The 20867-nt window shown below is 44.1% G+C and overlaps 2 protein-coding genes across 5 annotated transcripts in view; both read left to right on the top strand.

The window, feature by feature from the left end:
- Positions 1-20867, top strand: part of TSPAN11 (tetraspanin 11) — a 168597-nt gene that overhangs the window by 86850 nt on the left and 60880 nt on the right. The window lies entirely within an intron of this gene.
- On the top strand, positions 20465-20776 carry LOC142007111 (histone H4-like). Its single transcript, XM_074983649.1, has one exon. It carries the CDS (start codon positions 20465-20467, stop codon positions 20774-20776), a length of 312 nt encoding a protein of 103 aa, XP_074839750.1.

Genomic DNA, 20867 nt, shown 5'->3' with positions numbered 1-20867 from the left:
GCAGTCTCTGGGCAGTACACAGAAGGGTGGCTGTGTTAGGAAAAAAGAGTTTGTGGAGTTCTGAGTATTTTGTGTCTCAGTGATGCCTCACCAGATTTGCTCGGATAACAAATATGTTTTTCCAAGACCCAGCATTTTCAATTGGAGGAGGCCTCAATCCTCCGCTAAATTGAGTTTACACTGAGAGACAAAGCGGTGGCTGAGAACCAAAATGGCCCAAAGGTAACTTAGAACAGTGGTCTCAAACTTTTTAGGATCAGGACCAATTTGTAAATGTTTATGGCCTGTCACAAACCAGTAAATAGTTCAGTGGTGGATGCCCTAGAGTGGCTTTGGTCAGGTCCTGACCCCCAAGGGTTTGGATCCTACCCAGCTCTCACCCCACACTGGCAGCTCCTGTGGCTGCTGTACAGTAGGGCTGGCTGGGCTTGGCTCTCCACTCCATGGGTTGCAGCACCTCTCAAGTTTGCCCCACCCCACACCCCCCAACCAGGACCAAATTTGTGCGAGTGGAGTTGTGGCTACAGCACCACTCACTCGCATTTGTCTTACATAGATTACTGTCATCATGAGAGCTGGGCCAAACCCAAGTGGTGCTGGGACCCTAGGCATCACAGTGTCAGGAGTAGAGAGGTGAGCCCAGCCAGCTCCATGATACAGGAGATACCACAATGCAGTTTTTGCTCCTGACTCCTGAGAAGCCCTGACTTAGAGCAGCTGCCTGCTCCAGAGACTGCTGATCTGACCTCTTGCTGTGTGCTTACCCAGACTGTCCCCACCTGGGCACACCTGTCCCTGTTCCTTCTAGGTTTGCCCATCCTCCAGGATTTGGCTGAAGTTTCTAGGAATTAAAGTTTAATCTTCAAGTAAAGATAATGCCATGTGATGAAACCGCCAGGAATTCATCTAACCAAAGTTGGCAGCTCTAATCCCTTTTCACCCTAGATAACCCCTCCATTCCAAGATGGCAGGGGGAAATAGCAACTTCCCTCTTTGGGGGATCTTTCTGGGTACAATGCAAAGCAGACAGAACTGCAGCCCAAGCTGAGCCCTGAAAGAGAAGCCTGAGTTCTTTGTGAGTCAATCATCATCTCAATTATTCTGCCAAGCGGATGCTGGAGTGACTTTACAATCTTACATATCTTCAAATTCTGTCCTTAGTTATACCGATGTAGCCTCATCAGCCTTTATAGGATGTTCTGGGTGTGAATGAGAGAAGAATTTTGCACCATAATTGGAACTTGGTTATCGCATCTGTTTGTGATACCTGAGTAAAATTCCAACTCCAGCTCTCTGAGCCGTGGTGTCTCCAAAGGACTATCAGCAGTGAAAATGCATTGGGGTTTCTAAAGAAAATAAGTGCTACTCTCAATAAACTCAGGAAGCACACGTTGAGTAATAAAGTGCTATTTTTACAAAATCCTTTTCAGAAGCATACTTTAATAGGGCCTTCAGATTTCCTATTCACCCACCCACTGGGATGAGTAATATTTTTGACATATAAGCAAAATGATTTTCTTTCCAGTGTCATGGTACAGTTCTACAGTATGTGCTTAAACTATGAGAGAGGTTAGATACTCCTGAGGACTCTGTTTGTGAGAACTTATTTGGGGCTCAGGACGAGCACACAAGCAGATACGAGGCTGGCTGCACTGCAAGTGTTTAAAGCCTGGGAAGTAGGCACTTTTTTTCATTTCATAGCCTGGAATGAAGTCTGTTGGTTAAATGACCTCATATGAGGTCATCAGAGCTGTGTCTACACGTGCACGCTACTTCGAAGTAGCGGCACTAACTTCGACATAGCGCCCGTCGCGGCTACACGCGTCGGGCGCTATTTCGAAGTTAACTTCGACGTTAGGCGGCGAGACGTCGAAGTCGCTAACCTCATGAGGGGATCGGAATAGCACCCTACTTCGACGTTAGTAGGGACCGTGTAGACGATCCGCGTCCCGCAACGTCAAAATTGCTGGGTCCTCCATGGTGGCCATCAGCTGGGGGGTTGAGAGATGCCCTCTCTCCAGCCCCTGCGGGGCTCTATGGTCACCGTGGGCAGCAGCCCTTAGCCCAGGGTTTCTGGCTGCTGCTGCGGCAGCTGGGGATCCATGCTACAGGCACAGGGTCTGCAACCAGTTGTCGGCTCTGTGGATCTTGTGTTGTTTAGTGCAAGTGTGTCTGGGAGGGGCCCTTTAAGGGAGCAGCTTGCTGTTGAGTCCACCCTGTGACCCTGTCTGCAGCTGTTCCTGGCACCCTTATTTCGATGTGTGCTACTTTGGCGTGTAGACATACCCTCGCAGCGCCTATTTCGATGTGGTGCCGCGCAACGTCGAAGTTGAACATCGACGTTGCCAGCCCTGGAGGACGTGTAGACGTTATTCATCGAAATAGCCTATTTCGATGTTGCTACATCGAAATAAGCTATTTCAATGTTGGCTTCACGTGTAGACGTGGCCCAGGAAAGTCAAACTCATAAATTAGGAGGTTCAATAATTTGGGAATAACAGCCACAAATATATCCTGTGACTTTTGTACAAACATAGAGAGGGAAGTTGTGCTCACACCTCCTTATCCAGATCAACCAGAATTGGGGCTGCAAATATGTCTCTCTAATGATAGAACCCATAACCAACAGAGGAAACCATTTCCTTGAGCCAAAGGCCTAGGCCATGGGTCACCACTCAGTCGATTGCAATTGACTGGTTGATCCTGGGTAGTCTCCCCATCAATCATGACTCACATTCAGCAGGCTCCCAGGGTCAGCCAGCATGGTGCCATGTGTGTGGAGGTGGTGAGAGAAGAGACAGGAGTCTCGACATGCTGCTGCTGTCTGCAAGCACCACATTCCAACGGCTCCCATTGGCTGGGAATGGAAAACTGTGGCCAATGGGAGCTGACAGACCTGGTGCAGTCAGAGAGGATCACTGTGTGGCTCCATGTGCTTCCCTCCCCTGGGGTACATTGGCCCCTTCCGGGAACAGAGCATAGAGCTCTGCACAGATACCTGTGCAGGGGGTGCTGTAGCTGCAGGGCTGGGAAGAGCTGCTGATGTGGGGTACTGGATCCCAGCAGCAGGGGCACTGCGGTCTTGTTTAGCTCCAGCAGCTCCTGTGAGCAGAACCCCCCAGATCAGCCAATACCAATGTCTGTCTGTGGGTTTTCTTAGCCCTATTCATTTACTAAAATTAAAATTTATATTCACCTGTGACTTTAACAGAGGTTCAGTTCACTCTCTTTTCAGAGCTCAGATGCTGAGAAAGGAAATTGCTTGGATTTTGGGGCTGTGGGCCATTCCCAGCTGGGTCATAGTCTGGAGTTTAGGCAGTGGTTCTCAACCTTTCCAGACTACCATATCCCTTGCAGGAATCCAGTTTGTTTGTGCACCTCCAAGTTTCACCTCACTTAAAAACTACGTGCTTACAGAATCAGACATAACCATACAAGAGCGTCACACCTCATTGGTACCAAAAAATGCTGACTTTCTCCCTTTACCTTATAATTATAAGTAAACCAACTGGAATACAAATATTGAGCATGTGTTTCAGTGTACAGTATAGTGCATACTGCAGTATACATGTCATTCTAGGAAATTTTAGTTTGATGTAACCTGGTGTAAAACTAAGCAAATGTCTAGTTGGGTTGATGTAATCCCTGGCAAACCTGTGACTACCCCCTCAGGTAGATAGCTCTGGCTGTGAACCACTGGTTTAACCAATTTTCAGCACCTTCAGCTCCACTCTTAGCATCCGGAAAAGAAAAAAAAAAAAGCCAAGCAACCAAAACCCTCCACCATCGGAAAGCCTCAAGCAGTCAGCCTGCTTGCCCTGGAGCTGGTCTTAGCTTCCAACCTGGCAAGAAAATGTAGGAATGTAAGGTACTAGCTTGTCCCCAGCCCAGGCAAGCCCCACTACCACACCCAGATTCTCTTTCCAGATACACTTGTGTTTCCAAAGCATAAGCAAAACACAATTTCCAGCACACCCTGGTGTAAAGCTCACAAGGATTTTCCCCTTTGATTCTCTCGGGCTACGTCTACACTTGCATTCCCCTTTCGAAAGAGGAATGCAGAGGAGGGAAATCAAAAATGCAAATGAGACACTGATTTACATATTTCATGCTCATTTGCATAATCTCTTTGGAATAGGTTCTTTCAGAAGGAAAAAAGCCGTGTGGACGTGACCCTTTTGAAAATAAACCCCAGCTTCAAAAGATCCCTTCTTCCTAAAACAAAATAGGAAGAATGGTTCTTTTGAAAACCAAGTTTGTTTTCGGATGAGCCGTGTCTACACTTCTGCTGTTTTTTCAAAAGAACCTCTTCTGAAAATGCAATTGGAAGAGATTATGCAAATGAGGTGCAAGATATGAAAATCAGTGCCTCATTTGCACGTTCAATGCCCCTCATTTGCATTCCTTTTTCAGAAAGGGAGTGCAAATGTGGACATCCTTTGTCCTTCCTTACAGGATTCTTCCTTGCTCTTTGAATTGAGCACTAGCCCGCTCCCTGGACTTTTCCCCTGGAGACTCCTTCTCTGTGCAGGTTCCTTCCCTCTGCTTTGCCCTCCCCCCAGCTCCTAGGAATCTGAAGGCTTCTCCCAGGGAGCCTCCAACTTTTGGTTCCATCTGGATGACCTGGATCTTTATAGCCCCAGGTCCAGTTCTGTCTGCTTAGTGGGCAAAACTGGGAGTGCCAGTTCTAGCACAAGTAAGCTGGACCTTCGTCATCGAAAGAGAACGGCCTTTCAGAAGTAGGCATTGAAAACAAAATTCCAAACTATGGCACAGCTGGGAATGGCCCAGAGCCCCAAAATCCAAGCGATTTTCCCTTCTCGATATCTGAGCTCTGAAGAGAGAGTGAACTGAACCTATGTTAAAGTCACAGGTGAATATAAATTATTAGGTGCTGCAAATGCTATGGAGACAGAAAAATAACACAAGGGGACCCTGAGGAGTTAGAAATAGGAACAGAGCAATGCAGTTTGAGGGAAGGATGATTTGAAAGCCAGCTGCTTCTTCGGGAGACACTTGGGAAGCTGTATCTGTTCTCAGTATCGGTGAAGTAGGCTAAGACGTGACAAAGCAGGCAAATTTGCTGTGCAGCCTGGCAGCAAAAAGGGCCAATGCCATGTGTGGTTAAGAACAGAAGTGTCACATCACATAGCAGGGAGCCTATAGTTTCTTTCTGTTGTTCTGGTAGAACCATACCTGGAATATTGTTGTCCAGTGTCACAGGTCATCCAAAAAGGGTTTTGAGAAAGGCAGCAGCTATTAGAGGACTGGAGGGATTGATTTGCAAAGACCAGTTACCACAAAGTGATTTATGAATGTCTAGCTTAGCTAAACAACTACTCAGTGGAAGGGTGGGAGGCTAAGGGGAGACAGGCTCATCTACTGTTTGTTTGTAAGTAAACAAGTCTTAAAATCATGATTATTTTTCTGTCATTTAAACATCTTTACACAGTTATGGGAGTAGGGAAAAAAAGCATTCTGAATTAAAAACCATTAATAACTGCAAACACAGAGATCTGATATCTCTAATGGCAACATCAGTCAGACTGTTTTCCTAGCCTAGATGCAACCGTGATTGGGCACTTTATAAATAGATTAGATAGATGGATACGTTCCCTGCAACGTACAAATAATATAGGTCCCAAACCAGCAAAAATACATTAATCATTTTAGAACAAGTAAAGACTCCTTTATCTCCCATATCTGGCAGGCTTCCTGACTTGCATAGCTAATACCTCCCTTGGTACAGGGCCACACCAACAATCTCATCAGGTGCATGGAAAAGCTTGCTCCTTCCCTTTTCACTCTTGTATCCCTGCCCCTCTGTAGCTCAGTGTCGTGAGGAGAGCCTACTGTTTTGGACCCAACATGTCCAGAAAACTCACTATTCTGCAGTTACCTTCCCTGTGAAGGCAGAGTAGCATCCTGATGAGAGGCAGCATCAGACACAGGAACCAGAGGATTGGGGCTCACACATGTGTAACCATGACAATACTTGCTTCCAAACAAACTCTGTATAAACCACAAAATTTGGCACGATATATGCCTATCTTGCAGCCTGTGTGGGCTCACTAGACAAGCATTTTACACTGCTTCTGGGAAAGTGTTCTTATCTTATTACTGTGGAAAGGACTGTCAACATTTCCTTGATTTAACCCCATCATACTGATTCTGCTATTCTTTCCATGAAGGAAATAGATAGCTATATTACTGAGTCACTAACGGGCGTTGACAATACAATGTGCTTCAATCGTGAAAAAACAAACTCTAAACTTTAGGATGGCATCATCTAGATTATCAGATGCAACCTAGAAGAGAAAATTTACCTTCTGCCTCAAAATATTACACACTGTGGAGCTCTTTCCCCTTTCCTTGGCTTTTTATTTGGCAATCTTTGAAACTGACATCTTCTGTATTAGGTAACATTTTAAAGCACTCTCCTTCACAGACCCAAATGATGTGTAGTTAAGTAGAGAATAAATCATAGTTTAACAAATATCCTTCTTGCTATTTACTAAGAATATTTTAGAATAGTGCATATGTTTTAAGAAATAGTGTTTACTTTCTACCGTCTCTGCTGCTTGCATAAAGTCTGCACTTCATTCATCACAAACCGTGGAGCTCATCTATTTCGCTTGTATATTTAGCCAGTGGGTCTGATGCTCTTCTCACACTGGTTTTTGTTCCAGTGTTATTCTGACTGTAATGGAGTCACTCTGGATTTATCCCACTGCTGTCCAGAGGGGAATCAGGCCCAATATCTGCTGCATATGCACTAGCACAGTGCTCTCATAAGCTCCAGTTCACATCCTCGTTCCAGAAGTTTTCTTAAGGAAATGATCCGTCCCTTGAGGTTTTTAAGTCCCAGCTGGACAAGGTTCTGGCTGGGATGACTTAGTGGGGGTTGATCCTGCCTGAAGCAGGGGGCTGGACTAGATGACCTCCTGAGGTCCCTTCAAGCCCTGTGATTCTGTGATATGATGTCACAGAGATTGAAGCACAGCACGTGCTTCAAGTTAAGTGTATTAGTTTTTAATCATGTTGATAAAACTTGGGCATGGATTTGTGTTCCATAACTGGATCTTTGACTGAATAATGGCGAAGGGGTTGACAAAACTGAGGTTTTCTCAACAAAACTCGCAGAGCATCTACACACAAAATGCATTTTGTTGACAAAAATGTCGACAAAAAAGCTTTATAGACACTTCTGGGGGGCCCGTTTGTCAACACAGTGGATCAAAAGGTCGATCTGCTTTTATTTGTAGACATGATCCATCAACAGAAGTTTTGTTGGAACATCTCTTCAGCTAGTACCTTCTGTAGACAGATGCTTCTAGTGTAGACATAGCCCAAGTGTTTTGTAGACTGTATTCCAAAACTAAAATTCTGACAAGTAATTTAGGTTTTGAAAAATAATAATGTGCATTTAAAAACTATTTAAAATAATCAAAGTAAAAAAGCAGTCAAGTAGCACTTTAAAGACTAAAAAATAATTTATTACTAACAGACCCACTTCTTCAGACCATAGCCATACCAGATGGCTATGGTCTGAAGAAGTGAGTCTGTCCCACGAAAGCTCACCTAATAAATTATTTTGTTAGTCTTTAAAGTGCTACTGGACTGCTTTTTTGTTTTGATAGTATATAGACTAGCATGGCTTTCTCTCTGTTACTATTAAAATAATGGATTTCACCCAGTCTGCCACCCCTATGGGCTTATGAAAGATACAAGTGGAAAGAGAGAATGGAATGTAAATTATTAAAGGAATAGCTTTCTGCTGGGAGTATGCAAGGGAGAACTGATCATATGAACTGTCGCTTATGGGAATGTGATGGGATAGTGTTATATTTTTAGTAGAGTATCACTTTCCTGGGTGTCAGCTCTCTGGATCTCGTTCTGTTTGAGTGAAATTAAACTTATTATTAGACCTTGATTAATTGCTGTAGTATCCAAATGTAAGATAATCAGGGCTGTGATTTTTGCGGGGTTTTAGAAAAATTCGTATTTGTGATGAAAATAGCAAGAAACATGGAAATATATAGTTTTAAATGCATGAGCTATCGCAATTATTGGCATGTGCCTATTATCATTTTCTAGCATATGCTCTTTTCTTCAAGCAATGAGTATGATTATCCTCACTTAAACTATTGTAAGTCAGAATGAAGTTTTTTAGAGTTACAACTGTTGTTGAGAATAGAATCAGGCCCTATGTGTGTTCCAAAAAATATAGGGGGTAGTTTGCCTTCTAAGACCTCTAAGTGGCTCATTTGTTGCAAAAGATTCCTCTATAGCCAAACTTCAAAGCGCTTCTGGATTTGCTTTCTGGATGAGAAAGCAGTCTCTTGTTCAATAAGGTTCCTTTCTTTCTAGGTTCATTTCTGGGCCCAAAGATTTTGTTCTTTGATCAAATTCCCATATGTCCCAGTAACACTGAAATTGTTTCCAGGGAGCTTGGGATGTGCCCTTGCAAACTCAGTTTGAGCATCATTTTAATGTATTTATTTGGAATATTTTACAGTAGAAATCTCTTCCAAAAAGCTCCCATGTGCTTTCCAAGACACTTCAGACAAGGCAAATTAGACTGGTACTATTAGGCAGAATTGCTAGAATGCCATTCTTTATACTGCCCATGTTGACATAAGATCTGGGCAAGTGCTGTTGCACCATTTCTTGCTGAAGTATTTTTGTGGAAGTTGATTGAGGAATTCAGGCTTTGCCCTGATGAGAATAAATCATCAGGAATTTGAGTATAGTTTCAAATGTCATAAAATCTGCGATTTTTTAAAAAATATTTTTGGATTCTAGTTTGCAGTTACCCCTAGGAACCTGCCTGAAACACCTGTTGTGATTGAGGCACCAGGCCCTCTTCCCTATGGTGTACTACAGTGAAAGACAGAAAGGTGAACCAAAGGTGAGCCCCAGTTTTGTAACAGGCCCCAGTCTTGAAATTGCCCCAGTTCCTACCTGAGACCCTGGTACATTTCTCCTTAGCTCTGCAGGCCCTTTCATGTGTCCATAAGCTCATGTCTGCTCTAAGAATCTCTTAGCTGTCATAAAAAAAGCATTGTACTAGACGTGTGGAATGTCAACACAACTGTACTGACACAGCTGCCCTTTTACCAGTGTAGTAAGATCAACCACAGAGAATCCAACCACATTGTTTGATCCCCATTTGTACTAAGGGCCTTTTACATCACTCTGGCCTTATAGTACCTAACTTACAGTTGAGGTTAAATGACTTGTTCATTACCATCGGTTCAGGGGCTGGGCTGGAAACAAAAACTTTAAAGTGGGCGTTGTGGCAGTCAGGCTGGATAGCTATAAGAGAATGGTGGTAAAGACCCTTTCCCCATGAGTTGACAAGGGGTTACCTCAGTCAACAAGGTACATCTCAGTCCAATTAAGGGCTCCCGTGATTTTTAAAAACACCTCTCTGGTAAGAGAGGAAAGAAGAGACAAGCTGCAGTTGTGAGGAAAAACATCTTCAGGTTGGAAGGCTGCTCTCTTCCCTGGTGGGGAAGTACTGGAACTCCAGGACATGCATAACAAGACATCACAAAGAACTTTTCTTTGATTTTGACTGCAGAGTATCCCTGGAGTTCCACCTGAATCCCACCTTGTAAATACTGAAAAACAAAACCCACAAGAAGAATAAAAACTCTCTGGACTGGGACTGATTTACTCCAGGTCCCCCATCACCAGAGGGAGAAAATCAGACTCTGGCAGGGGAAGGAGCTGGCACACCATCTTATAAAGGTATTTTGTGGCCTCTTCAATACCCCTTTGCACTGCCAGAGCCTTACTGTAAATGAGTATCAGTCCTGGAGTCTTTCACTATAGGGCTTAATGGACATCAGGGCGTGTTTCACCTGGATTGATTTATTTACCATGCCATCTCAGAAATGTAGATTCAAGCTCATAAAAGGTCTGACCTTGTGGGTTAAGTGCTGAATTAGAGAAATGTGTGAAGCCAAACGTCTGGATTCCCATTCCCCAGCTCTTTGTTGATGTCAACCAGAGAAGTGGCAGATTCCTGGAGCAAGAACAAGCTTGCCTCTAGAGAGGCCTGCAAATCAGCTAGGTGGAACGGAGTTCACAGTCTTCTTAAGCGTTGTTGTTTCAGTAGGGAAGAAAAGGGAAAAAGACCTGTCATTTCTGTTTTCTTTGTTTCTTTGTTTGAGAAGGGTTTGATGGTAGGTTGGTTTTGTTTTGGTTTTGGTTTTGGTTTTTTCCCTGTCATTTTTCAAAGCTATAAAAAGATAGTGGAAAGTTTGCAATGGGAAATGAGTGGTGTGACATTTTAAAACATACTAGTAGTAGTTGCTGGTTGAGTTGTCCTCTCCACCACTGCAGGAACTATCCTATTTTGGTGTGAAATGCCAGCACTCTCTATCGAACGAAGGTAGTGAATTTTGCGTGCTGTGCATTGGGTTCAGAGATTTCAGACAGGTCCCTGTGGAAGGGTGCTGCTCCCCATTTAGCTCAGCGCATTTCTTTGCCAGCACAGATGATAAGCTGAAGAAAATTACCAGAACATCATCTGTTTTACCTCAGAGTAGCAACAGATGAATGAAACTCAGAACATCTAGATTCTGTTTCCCTGTTCTGCCACTGCCCAACTGTGTGACCTTGAATAAGGATTCTAACATCTCTGTCTCAGGTTCCTTCTCTGTTAAATGTGTATAATAAATACGTATACATTTCAGGTTGAATCAGTTTATCTGAGAGACAGTGTGATAAAGTGTATAGGGCATTGCTTTAGGAGTTGGAGGGCTTGACTTCTGTTCCTGGCCATGTATCACCTTGGGCGGGTCACCTCATTTCTCTGTGCCTCTGTTATGTCTCTGACCCTTTGTTTGTCCTGTCTGTTTGTACTGTAAATTCTCTAAGACAAGGACTGTTTCTCATTAGGTGTTTGTACAGCACACAGCAAGGTAGGACATCAGAATGATAAGTGATGTGTGTGTGCACGTGCTTTGTGATTTTCTTTTCCAGTGAAAGGTGTTATGTCAGTGCAGAGGATTATTACACTGCAAGCGTGACTTAAAAAAAAATAAAAAAAATAGTTATCATGCCTATTTACTGCCACTGCCTTAGAAAGCTAGAATTGAATGACTTTTTAAAAAAGTAATTTAGTTTTCACTGATTAGACTCTCTTTATTTCAATCGTTTCTCGCTACCTGATCGTTGAAGACGTTCCTGACATTTTCATTTTCGGGTGGTTATTTGCTTGCATTGTGTTGCAACAATTGCATTGCAAATGCTGGCGGAAGAAGTCTATTTTATTTTTAAACTCTTTTTTGTTGTTGTTCTTTAATGTCAGGGAAACATTTGATGTAATTTTCCTAGAGTTTATTACAACTTTTTATTTATTGATTTAAACAAAATTCACATCTGGGGTCACATTTAACTGATTGTTCTCTTTTTAGACATTCCCATTACTTCCATCTGAGCTGCCAAAAGAATCAGTGACTTATGTGCTTTATAAAGATCTTACATTTCATCTTTCTTGCAGAGGGAATTTACAGCTGGTGAGGTGGGGAGAGGAGCAGTATTCTTTTTGTTTATTTTTTAATGAACAAGGTAATAAAAATTTGTTTAACAGCATGCATCTCCTGTTTCACATGCCATATTCTACAGGAAAAAGATGTCAAGACCAGCCCCGCCTCTAACCTCAATTCTTCCAGCTGGTTGTTAATGACCAGGAAAATCCTGACCTAAGGTTATTGCTGTTAAATACAGGATAGAGTTCTGATTTATTTTACTGTTTTTCTTTATAACTACACTCTCCTGTTTTAGGCCCTGATCTTACAAACTGCTCCATGTCCTCAGATTTCTGCATCCACGTAGAGCCCCATTGACTGCTGTGAGGCTCCACACCGGTACTGTGGAAAGCTGGCTGAGACTTGTCCAGTGAAAACATTTTACATCAGAAAATACCAGTACATCAATGAATATTTTTGCAAAACTGAAACAGTTTCAACAAAACTTTCAACAAGATATTTTCAGAGCAGTTGAGAAATTTGTAAACTGCCATATTTTGTTTTCACATTACCATTTTGGTTTGTTCCAACTTTAGAATTTCATTCTGAATTTTTCATTTGTTTCATTGCAGCTTTATCATTCTGTCCTGGGTTTCTGTTTCATTTCGACTTCAGCATTTGGTTCAGATTTTCTCATTTTGCGTTAAATTGACGTTGGAAAATTCCACTTCTGTGTAGTCTGTCACATGTTGCCATGGATATGCATTCACCGAATGAGGGCACATGGTCTCCAGTTGGTTCACAGTATCCAACTGAAGATCGTTTGAACATGAGTCTAGAACTCAGCAGTGCAGTCTACATCTTTGGGGAAGGAAGCATGGGAAGCTGCAACTTTTGCAGAGATTCTCCCAGCAGTGCAGGACAGTAAGATATTCTTTCTCAGACCTTATACCTGTGCTGGCTGGTGGTTTTGCTGTTGTGTGTACCAGTAATTATTCCTCGGTTTCATCTCACTTCCATGAAACCTGCCTGCCCTCCAGTTTTTTGCAGGATGAAAACAGGGACTTTACAGCATCAGTTATTTCAGTCTCTAGAAGGAAGCAGATCAGTCTCAGACAGTGCTGCCAGTTCAAGCAGCCACATCTCCCCATTGCTTGTACGGTCACAGTCTGTGTTAATTGATGCCGGTTACTTTCCCAGAGGCATGCAGCTCCTCTGAAGAGGACCATGCGGCAGAATCGACCAGTCCAGGTGCAAGTCGAGCTGGAGGTCATGGTGATGCTGGTGGTGAGATGAAATAGTACATCCTTCATAAATCCAGCACTACATAAGGTTTCTTTTTTTAGGCCAGCACTGTGCTGAGGGCATCCACTCAATCTAAAACCTCTTAACTCTTTCATTTCTGGAAAGGATGTGATTTGTAGTCACAGCCCATAGGTGCGTCCCTGCCTCCATCTCTGCTTTACAGCACTGGCAACGTGTACAGCTTCATTAAACTTCACGCCACTCTCCACATGTGGATATGAAAAAGAGCATGCCTCCAGGGCATTTTGGACAAGATACGTGCTCTCATAGAGGAGTGGCCAGGGCCCAACGCCATCTCTGCTGGGTTTAACTGTGTGCCACAGTCTTCTACATTGCTTCTCACCTTACTCATGTGAGGAGCCTCGTTAGCTTCAGTTGGAGTGAAATGAACAAGGTTTGGCCTGCTGTCCTTAACCTTTGTGATTCTTTGTGAGTAGTCTGAGGTCATGTCTGCTCTGTAAACTTTGGCCCAGTTAGAGTTGGGCATGCAGTTAGAATGTCACTTGGGTGTGCGCACGTTGCTCCTGGTGGTCAGCCCTGCCCATGCTTATCAGGAGGGCCTGCACTGATGCACAGCATAATCTACCACACATCACTGTTCAGTGCACTGTCATTTGGGAAGTTTTGGCAATGCATGGTGGGGCAGAAATGGGGGATCGGGGAAAGAGGTTGTCTTGCCAGTGTGCAGCTGTGAGTGTCCTTAATGTCCCTGCAGGGGAGTGTTAGAGGTAGGCTGTGATCCCTTATGCCATTTGGGTTGTGGAGGAGGCATAGGGGGGAGCTGCAGTGGAGCTCTCAGTGGACTGCTGAGGGGGACAAGCCCATGATGGTTGAACCTGTAGGACCATAAGAGTCTGCAGCATCTGTGTTTGCTGCTGGAGAATCCCCATTATGTCTTTGCACATCTCCCTCTCCTTCCCCTGCTGGAACTCCTAGGCCTTGCTCCAGTCCAGCACTTTTTCCTTCTCCAGGCTGTGTTCAGTTTTCCCCCCTCAGCCTTTTGCTCAGGATCGGAGCAGAACGGGCTTGCGGGAGCTCAGTGAAAGTGTCATTCAAAGGCCTCTTCTTTCTCCTTGTCTGGCTCTGGTGTTCCGTGCCTCTGTAGCAAAATCCTCAAGGCTGCTGCAGCTGCAGATAAAACACTCAGAGGTACCACTGGGAGCATAGTGGCAACAGAAATCAAAAGGTAAAAGATTCCAAACTCCCTCCCTTGCTACCCTGAAGTTTTGCCCATGACGTGCTTATTCACACTTCTGCTTTGGAGTGTTTATGCACAGTGCCACTTACAGCACCAGCCCCGGTGAACCACAAGAATGAGGGAGATGAGGAGGGGATGCAAGAAGCTCTGAGTGTAGGACAATGGCCCTGAATACTGACACCAGTTTCACCTGCAGTGGTGATTTTAGCTGATACATCATTCCTGGTGGTAACAAAGGCGTTGAGAACACAGTTACGGCTGCTATTCTGAAACCACCTGGACTCAGAAGCAGCTAACCTCTGTGCTGAAAAAGGGCCTGCTGAAGCCATTGCTGACTGGTATGAGAAACTGTCCTCCCACGACTTTTGGGAGAGGGTTGCGCAGTACTTCTATGAAAGTTTCATCAAGATCTCTCAGGAGGATTTGAGAGACCAGGCTACCTCTCTTTGTTGTATCATTGCTTCCTGTAGTATGAGTAAATTAATGCAATGTCAGTAGCGTGTCCTGTTAAGTTGTTGGTGACATCATTGTAATGCAGGGATTTGCAACCTATGAGTCGGGACCCAAACATGGATCGTGATTAGATTTTCTGAGGGTCGCTGGCTGGGCTCTTAAGGAGCCATTTGCAGCCACTTGACTCCTCCTTGGCTCCCCCTCCCTGCCCTGCAGTGTTTAAATGGAACTCAGTTGAATTGATTTAATAGCCAGCAGGAGGGATCCCACCCTGAGTCCCATTTAAGCCTGCCCTTCCGCAGGTGGGGGAAGGGAGTAGGAGGGCTGGAGGGAGCTGGGCAGAGACGGAGGGGGCCCAACGAAGGAGCAGTGGTGGTCAGCAGTGGCAGCTTGGAACTCCCCTGTGAAGTAGGCGAGGGGACCTGGGTGACTAAGGCAGGTTTAAGCCTGTGGATGAGGAGGCCAAGAGCCGGTCAGGGCTCCACGCCTCAGCCGGCTCCTACCACGCTGCAGCAGGGCTCCCACCCCCCTCACTTGGGATCTCATGGCTGGCACTGCCAGCCAAGGTTAAGCCCCCCAGAGGTCTTCAAGCTGTGGGACTGAGGGGGTCCCCCCTCCTTCCTGGACAGGGATCCCACACCTGGCCCTGCCAGCCAGGTCTCTGCACTCCAGCTGGCTCCCAGCTGCAGGGCTGCCAGGGTCCCCACCCCCTGCCCTGGTTTCTGGAAAGCTTATGTGGGACAGACAGCCCTGGCTGAGGATCCCATGGGTGGGGCTGCCTGTCCCACATAAGTGTTTTTTTCAAAACTTTGGCAACCCTAGCTGAGAGGGGTTTAATTGAGGGGCGGGGGGGCGAAGGAGTGCATTTTCCCCAGGGGAGACCCTCCTTTTCTCAACCCCGCCCCACCTCCGGTTTTGAATTGCCTTGGGTCCCAAGGTCTTCCTGAATTATCAAAATGGGTCCCCATCTCAAAAAGGTTGGGAACCACTGTAGGGGAAATAAATTTACACACTTACATTATTTGCATTGGTCACCCATGCTCAACTGCTGGGACTGACTGGACTGCAATGGATGTTCCGATGGATCCTAGTTCACAGCACAGCTGTGTGCCCCCCACCCCCAACAAATTGCACACCCTCCCCCAGCTTCCTCTGACTTCTCCTTTCGGTTGCCAACCCTCCAGGACTGGCCTGGAGTCTCCTGGAATTGGCATCAGTCTCCCAGTGACTAATGAAAGCAAAACGGGATACTTTAAGAAAATGGTACAATGTCATGTGGTGGGGCGACAGGGGAGGGGGGAATAGGAACAGAATCTCCTGACATAGTTTCAGTCAGAGTTGGCAACCCTATTCCTCCTTCTCCTGTGCCCCCATGACTCAGTTTCCTCGGCGCTATCCAGAGTGGTATGTGGAGTGATGGTGAGGACACAGGCATGTTTGGCGTGGAACTCTTTGCAAAAATGGCAGATCTGTGGCTTGGCTCTGGGTCGACTGTTAGGCATGCTGGAAGGCCTAATACAGTTCTTTCACTTTCATGTTGCACAGCTGTAGGTCCTGGTCACACCCTTTCTCCTGCATCCCCTGGCAATCTACTTGCAAGTAGCCATGTTTCCATGGCTGGCCTTTCACAACCTCTTCTTCCCACAGGCCCAGGAGATCCAATGTTTTCTGTCACAAGCCAGAGCTAGCATGCAGCAGTGAGGAGCTGCTAGGTGCACTTGCCAAGCCAATCAGTCAGGAAAAGGCATTTTAAAAATTCACAGGGCTTTGAAAGAGCAGGGTGCTTTCCGGTCTACATTACCCCTGGGCCATAGATTTCACAACTGTGACCAGAACAGACAATATCAGGCATTGTGGGACAGCTGCTAGAGGACTGTAATGTCCAAATTTGGAATGTTTGGAATTTTCCAGATCTGAAGACGTGAGTCTGTCCCACAGAAGCTCATTACCTAATCAATTGTTTTGTTAGTCTTTAAAGTGCTACAGGACTGCTGGTTTGTTTTGTGAAGATACAGACTCACATGGCTCCATTTATGTGTCTATCAGTAACACAGTATCTACATTCATGCTGCACTGGTCTCAGAACATTGATCATGGCTCAACACCACTGGGGGAAATAATGTTATTGTGTTTTAACAGACCACTCATGTCTCTGAGAGACACATTAAAGTGTGGGTGCATGTGCAGCTGTGTTGATATAAGGTTTTGTGTAGATCAGGCCTTAGCTCAGCACTGGCTTTTCTTATACTTTTATCAGTTGGGTGCAAGCCAGTCCTTTCCTCAACAGGTCCTTCTGCAGTGGAACACATGCTAATCACTGCCCCACTCTGCATGAGGCCCCTGTGTAGCAACAGACATGGGCATGTGTCAGGTGCCAGGCTCATGGGAGGGGCTGCTATAATGATCCTTTCCCTCAGCCATCACCTTTCCTCCACTTTCGGGTAGGAGAGGGCTTCAGAAGGTCTCCAGGCAGGCCTCAGCCATAGGTGAAGTAGGTCTAGTCAGTGAGCAACACTGGAGCAGAATCTTCTCCCCCTTATTTCCTGCATATCTACTCAAGAGCGGGGGCAATCTAATCAGACTGGGTGCTGCGCTTGGGGTTGGTGGCATAATTGCCATCCTCATTTGACTAATGAATCAGAACACGATGTGGATGGGGAAAGAACCTTCAAGAGCTGCTAGAAAAAATAGCCTGGCTGTATTTTCACCACCAAACAAACAGTATTTCTCATGAGACAAATGTATTTACTGTGAGCATGCTACTAGTTTCCTCAGCAGATTTATTTACTAGAAAAGAAAAAGGTGTTTAAAAGACACTTTTATCTGATATTTCTTTTACTCTTCACATTTCTGGAAAGATTTTTGATGACTTGACTAAGTATTAATAGAAGACTTGATTTTTAAAAAATCCCTGTGAGGTGATGGCATGTACTAATTTAGACTGCCATTAAAAGAAGGTATAATTTTTCTCTTCAATAGCAACCATAGCAATTATATTCTTTAGGAGAACCCTGGAGTTGTATTTGTAATGCTGTTTCAGTGACACATGAATTGGTGCTGACAGAATGAAGCCATCCTTTTGTTAAGATTCTCTTTAAAAAAATAAAGTTAACATGTATTTTGTGTCCCAAGAGGTATCAGATAGGAATTTCGGACTGAGACGCAGAAATTGATGGATTTTTGGTAAGCTTGTGATTTCCCAAAAAATCCATTCTGAAAGTTTAATTCTCATCATTAGATTTGACCTAGATTTTATTGAACATTAATTTCTCACAATACTCTTGGAACATTACTATTTTTCAATATGTAAGACATGCAGGTGTGGAGGAGATTAGCAGGAGAAGTGACAAGTTAATGAGGCAAGCATTCTAATCACTGTTCTTAGAAACTCATATAACAAATGCATCAACTGTAAAATTGCTAGCATAATGATCCACCTACAGAGCTCAAAAAAAAATAAAAAAGATAAATGGAAACAAATAATTTTTCACATTTTCCCAGATTTTAGCAAGCTGCTTTGGATTAGCCATTTTAAAGGATGCATCCCAGCCCTTTTTCTGTGTGCTCTCCAAAGACAAACAGCACTCTAATTCCATGGTTATTTATATTTAGTTCCACTATTTTAACTTCTGGTTGAGATTGTTTCAGCCCCAAGACCTCTAATCTTTCTCTTTACCAGATAAAACTGCGGAGACACATGAGCGCCAGCTATTCCGACGGAAACTTTGGAGGAAACCAGCTACTAGAGGGTTCAATTAGTCTTTCACCCCTATACCCAGGTCACACGACCGATTTGCCTGTCAGGATCTCTACGGACGTCCACCAGAGTTTCTTCTGGCTTTGCCCTGCCCAGGCATAGTTCACCATCTTCCGGGCTCTATTTTAACTTTTGTTACTTCAGGGTCCATTGTATGTTAAAAAAATCCAAAAACAGGAGAAGACACTCCAAGTTTTAATTTAAGGACTGTCCTTCTTATATTTTCATACTGTTAGGATGGTTTGATTCTGTCTGTCCTCCTGTCCTTACCTCCACAGATGCAGTCAGGAATGAAACCCCAAATCTTACAGAATCCCTGGCTGTCTCATTGTTGCCCAGTTCTTAAAGAGAGCAGTTGAAAGGTTCTGGGCTTCCTTGGCATTTCTCTTACCAACACATTTATTTATTTTAATTATGGTAGCACCGAGAAGCTAAGGCCCCCTTGTGCTGGGTATTATATAGACATGTAACACTGAGATGGTCCCTCCTCCAGAATGCATAATAACTCATAAAGCCAAGGTCCTCAATGGGATCCTTAACACCACTAAAGTTATTTGTTAACCCTTCTCACCTTGAATTCATTCCAGTTCTGTTAATTATGTTCTACAGTCTTAGATGCCCCTGCAGTTTCAACTGGATATGGTACACTTCACTTGTTGTGCCTTGGACTCTGTGTGCATGCTGTGCTCTGTTCTGTTAAACCAGCTGATGTGTTTCTCCCCGGAAGCATGTGCATCTTAGTGGTAAATATTTAGTAAAGCACTTCGGTATCTCTCTGGGTTGACAGGTGCTGTGTTAACTGTTGCTTACTGTAAAATGAAAATTTTCTCTTCATGGGTGCATAATGTAGTGCTGGTCCTTTTATGGTCTCTAAAATGCTAACATGCAGTCATTTTGAGTGCATGCTCAATATTTACATTTACCCAGAATTTGCAATATGTATAATGTCATACCATGGTTGTGAACCTCCAATACATGCTACTTAAACAGATAGTTTCAGCAGTGCTTTGGGTATTACAAGACTCAGTTAATAATGGGTTCTTGTGAGTATTTAGATTGCCTGATTCTGATTTTGCACTGATATTGCTCTATTGACTTCCGCAGAAGTACTCCTAGTTTACACCAGAATACAGGTGAGGAGACGCAAGCTAACTTTTCTTTTGCAGGGATTCTATGTGCTAAGGAAAAGAACACAGTCATGGTAAAACGTTGATATTGACGTGGCTCTGAGAGTTATTTCAGTAGCTGTGAAAAAAACTGCAGGGGTTTCTTTCAGGTAGCGTCATTAAGAGTAAAGTGTATCCAATTTTGCTCATCTCAGTCTTCTGCAGAAGTGAATAGGAATGAACTGTATGATGTTTTGCGAACAAAGTGCTCATTCTACTCCGTTTCACATTAGAGTAAATTCAAATGATCATCACTGAATGCAGTGAAGTTATACCAGTGCAAGAGATTGGAGGGCCAGATGTTTAGATGATGGTACAACTCAGCATAGCCCCACTGAAGTTAATTTACACATTTCCCCTGTGTCCAAGTCTGTCACTGATAACAGTCATGCGGTCAGGTTTGCCTGGGTCTGCAGTGCTCACATTTCTGGTTGAGGTCTTTCCCCTCCTTTTGTGTTAAGCAGAGTTATGTTGGTCAATAGTGTACTTAAATGAGCAATATGCAAGAAAAACACAGGAGGTCACCTTGTTCTTATTCAGTCACAACTGAAAGTGAGTAATAATACCAGTAAGAATGTTACATTAGAGTCATGGCTAGGATTCATACCCCAGGCATAGAGGGGAAGACCTCAGTGTACGATAGAGGATAAAGAACAAAAGTTCATATGGCCCCAACAACCATCCTTTCAAAAATGGATATCTAGCCTTATGGCTGGCAATAGAACAGCACACACACATTGTAAATTTGAAGAACAAGTGTCCAAAGGTATAAAAGCAAAGAATGGGTGTCAGTTGAAGATGACCCTTTGTAAATCTGCTGCCTATGTATATTCAAAGCCATATCTTAGTGACAAATTTCCTTCCTCTTCTTGCATTTGTCAGTGTAATCCTGACTTACACAGTGGTTGTTTTTGTCCCTGCAAAGGCTGAGATAGTCAATAATTTTTGTCAAGATCCAGATTTTGGTCAAGATATAAAGGTCCAAAATCCAAAGAAAATTAACAAAGCAATAATGATAATAAGTAAATAGAAAAATATGGGATCTGTTCAGAAGCATCTAGCAGTCCAGATTGTGACCCCTGCCCTGGAAGCCCCAGGAAGCATGTCTGGCTGTGGCAAGGGAAATAGCTGTCTCGGAAAAGCAGGCACTAAGCACCAGAGGAAGATGTTGAGGGATAACATGCATGGTATTACAAAGCTTACTATTCACAGTTTGTCTCATTTTGGAGGCATCAAGCATATTTCGGGTCTTGTCTACAAGGAGACTCAAGGCGTGCTTAAGGTCTTCCTGGAGAATGTGATCGGAGATGCTGTTACTTGCACAGAGCATGCAAAGCAGAAGACCGTGACTGCTGTGGATGTCGTTTATGCCCTGAAGAGACAAGGTTGTACTCTGTATGGGTTCAGAGGCTAAACAAGTGTCAGTAATTCTCAGGAAAATAAAGCCTCACCCTTGGTGTTGGTGCTCAGAAGAGGGTGAGGCTCTAATATGGCTGCCAGTAAGA

The sequence above is a fragment of the Carettochelys insculpta genome, chromosome 1 (assembly GCF_033958435.1).
Source record: "Carettochelys insculpta isolate YL-2023 chromosome 1, ASM3395843v1, whole genome shotgun sequence".
NCBI lineage: Eukaryota > Metazoa > Chordata > Testudines > Carettochelyidae > Carettochelys > Carettochelys insculpta.
Note: the sequence above shows the minus strand (reverse complement) of the source record. Positions and strands in the feature narration are given on the sequence as shown.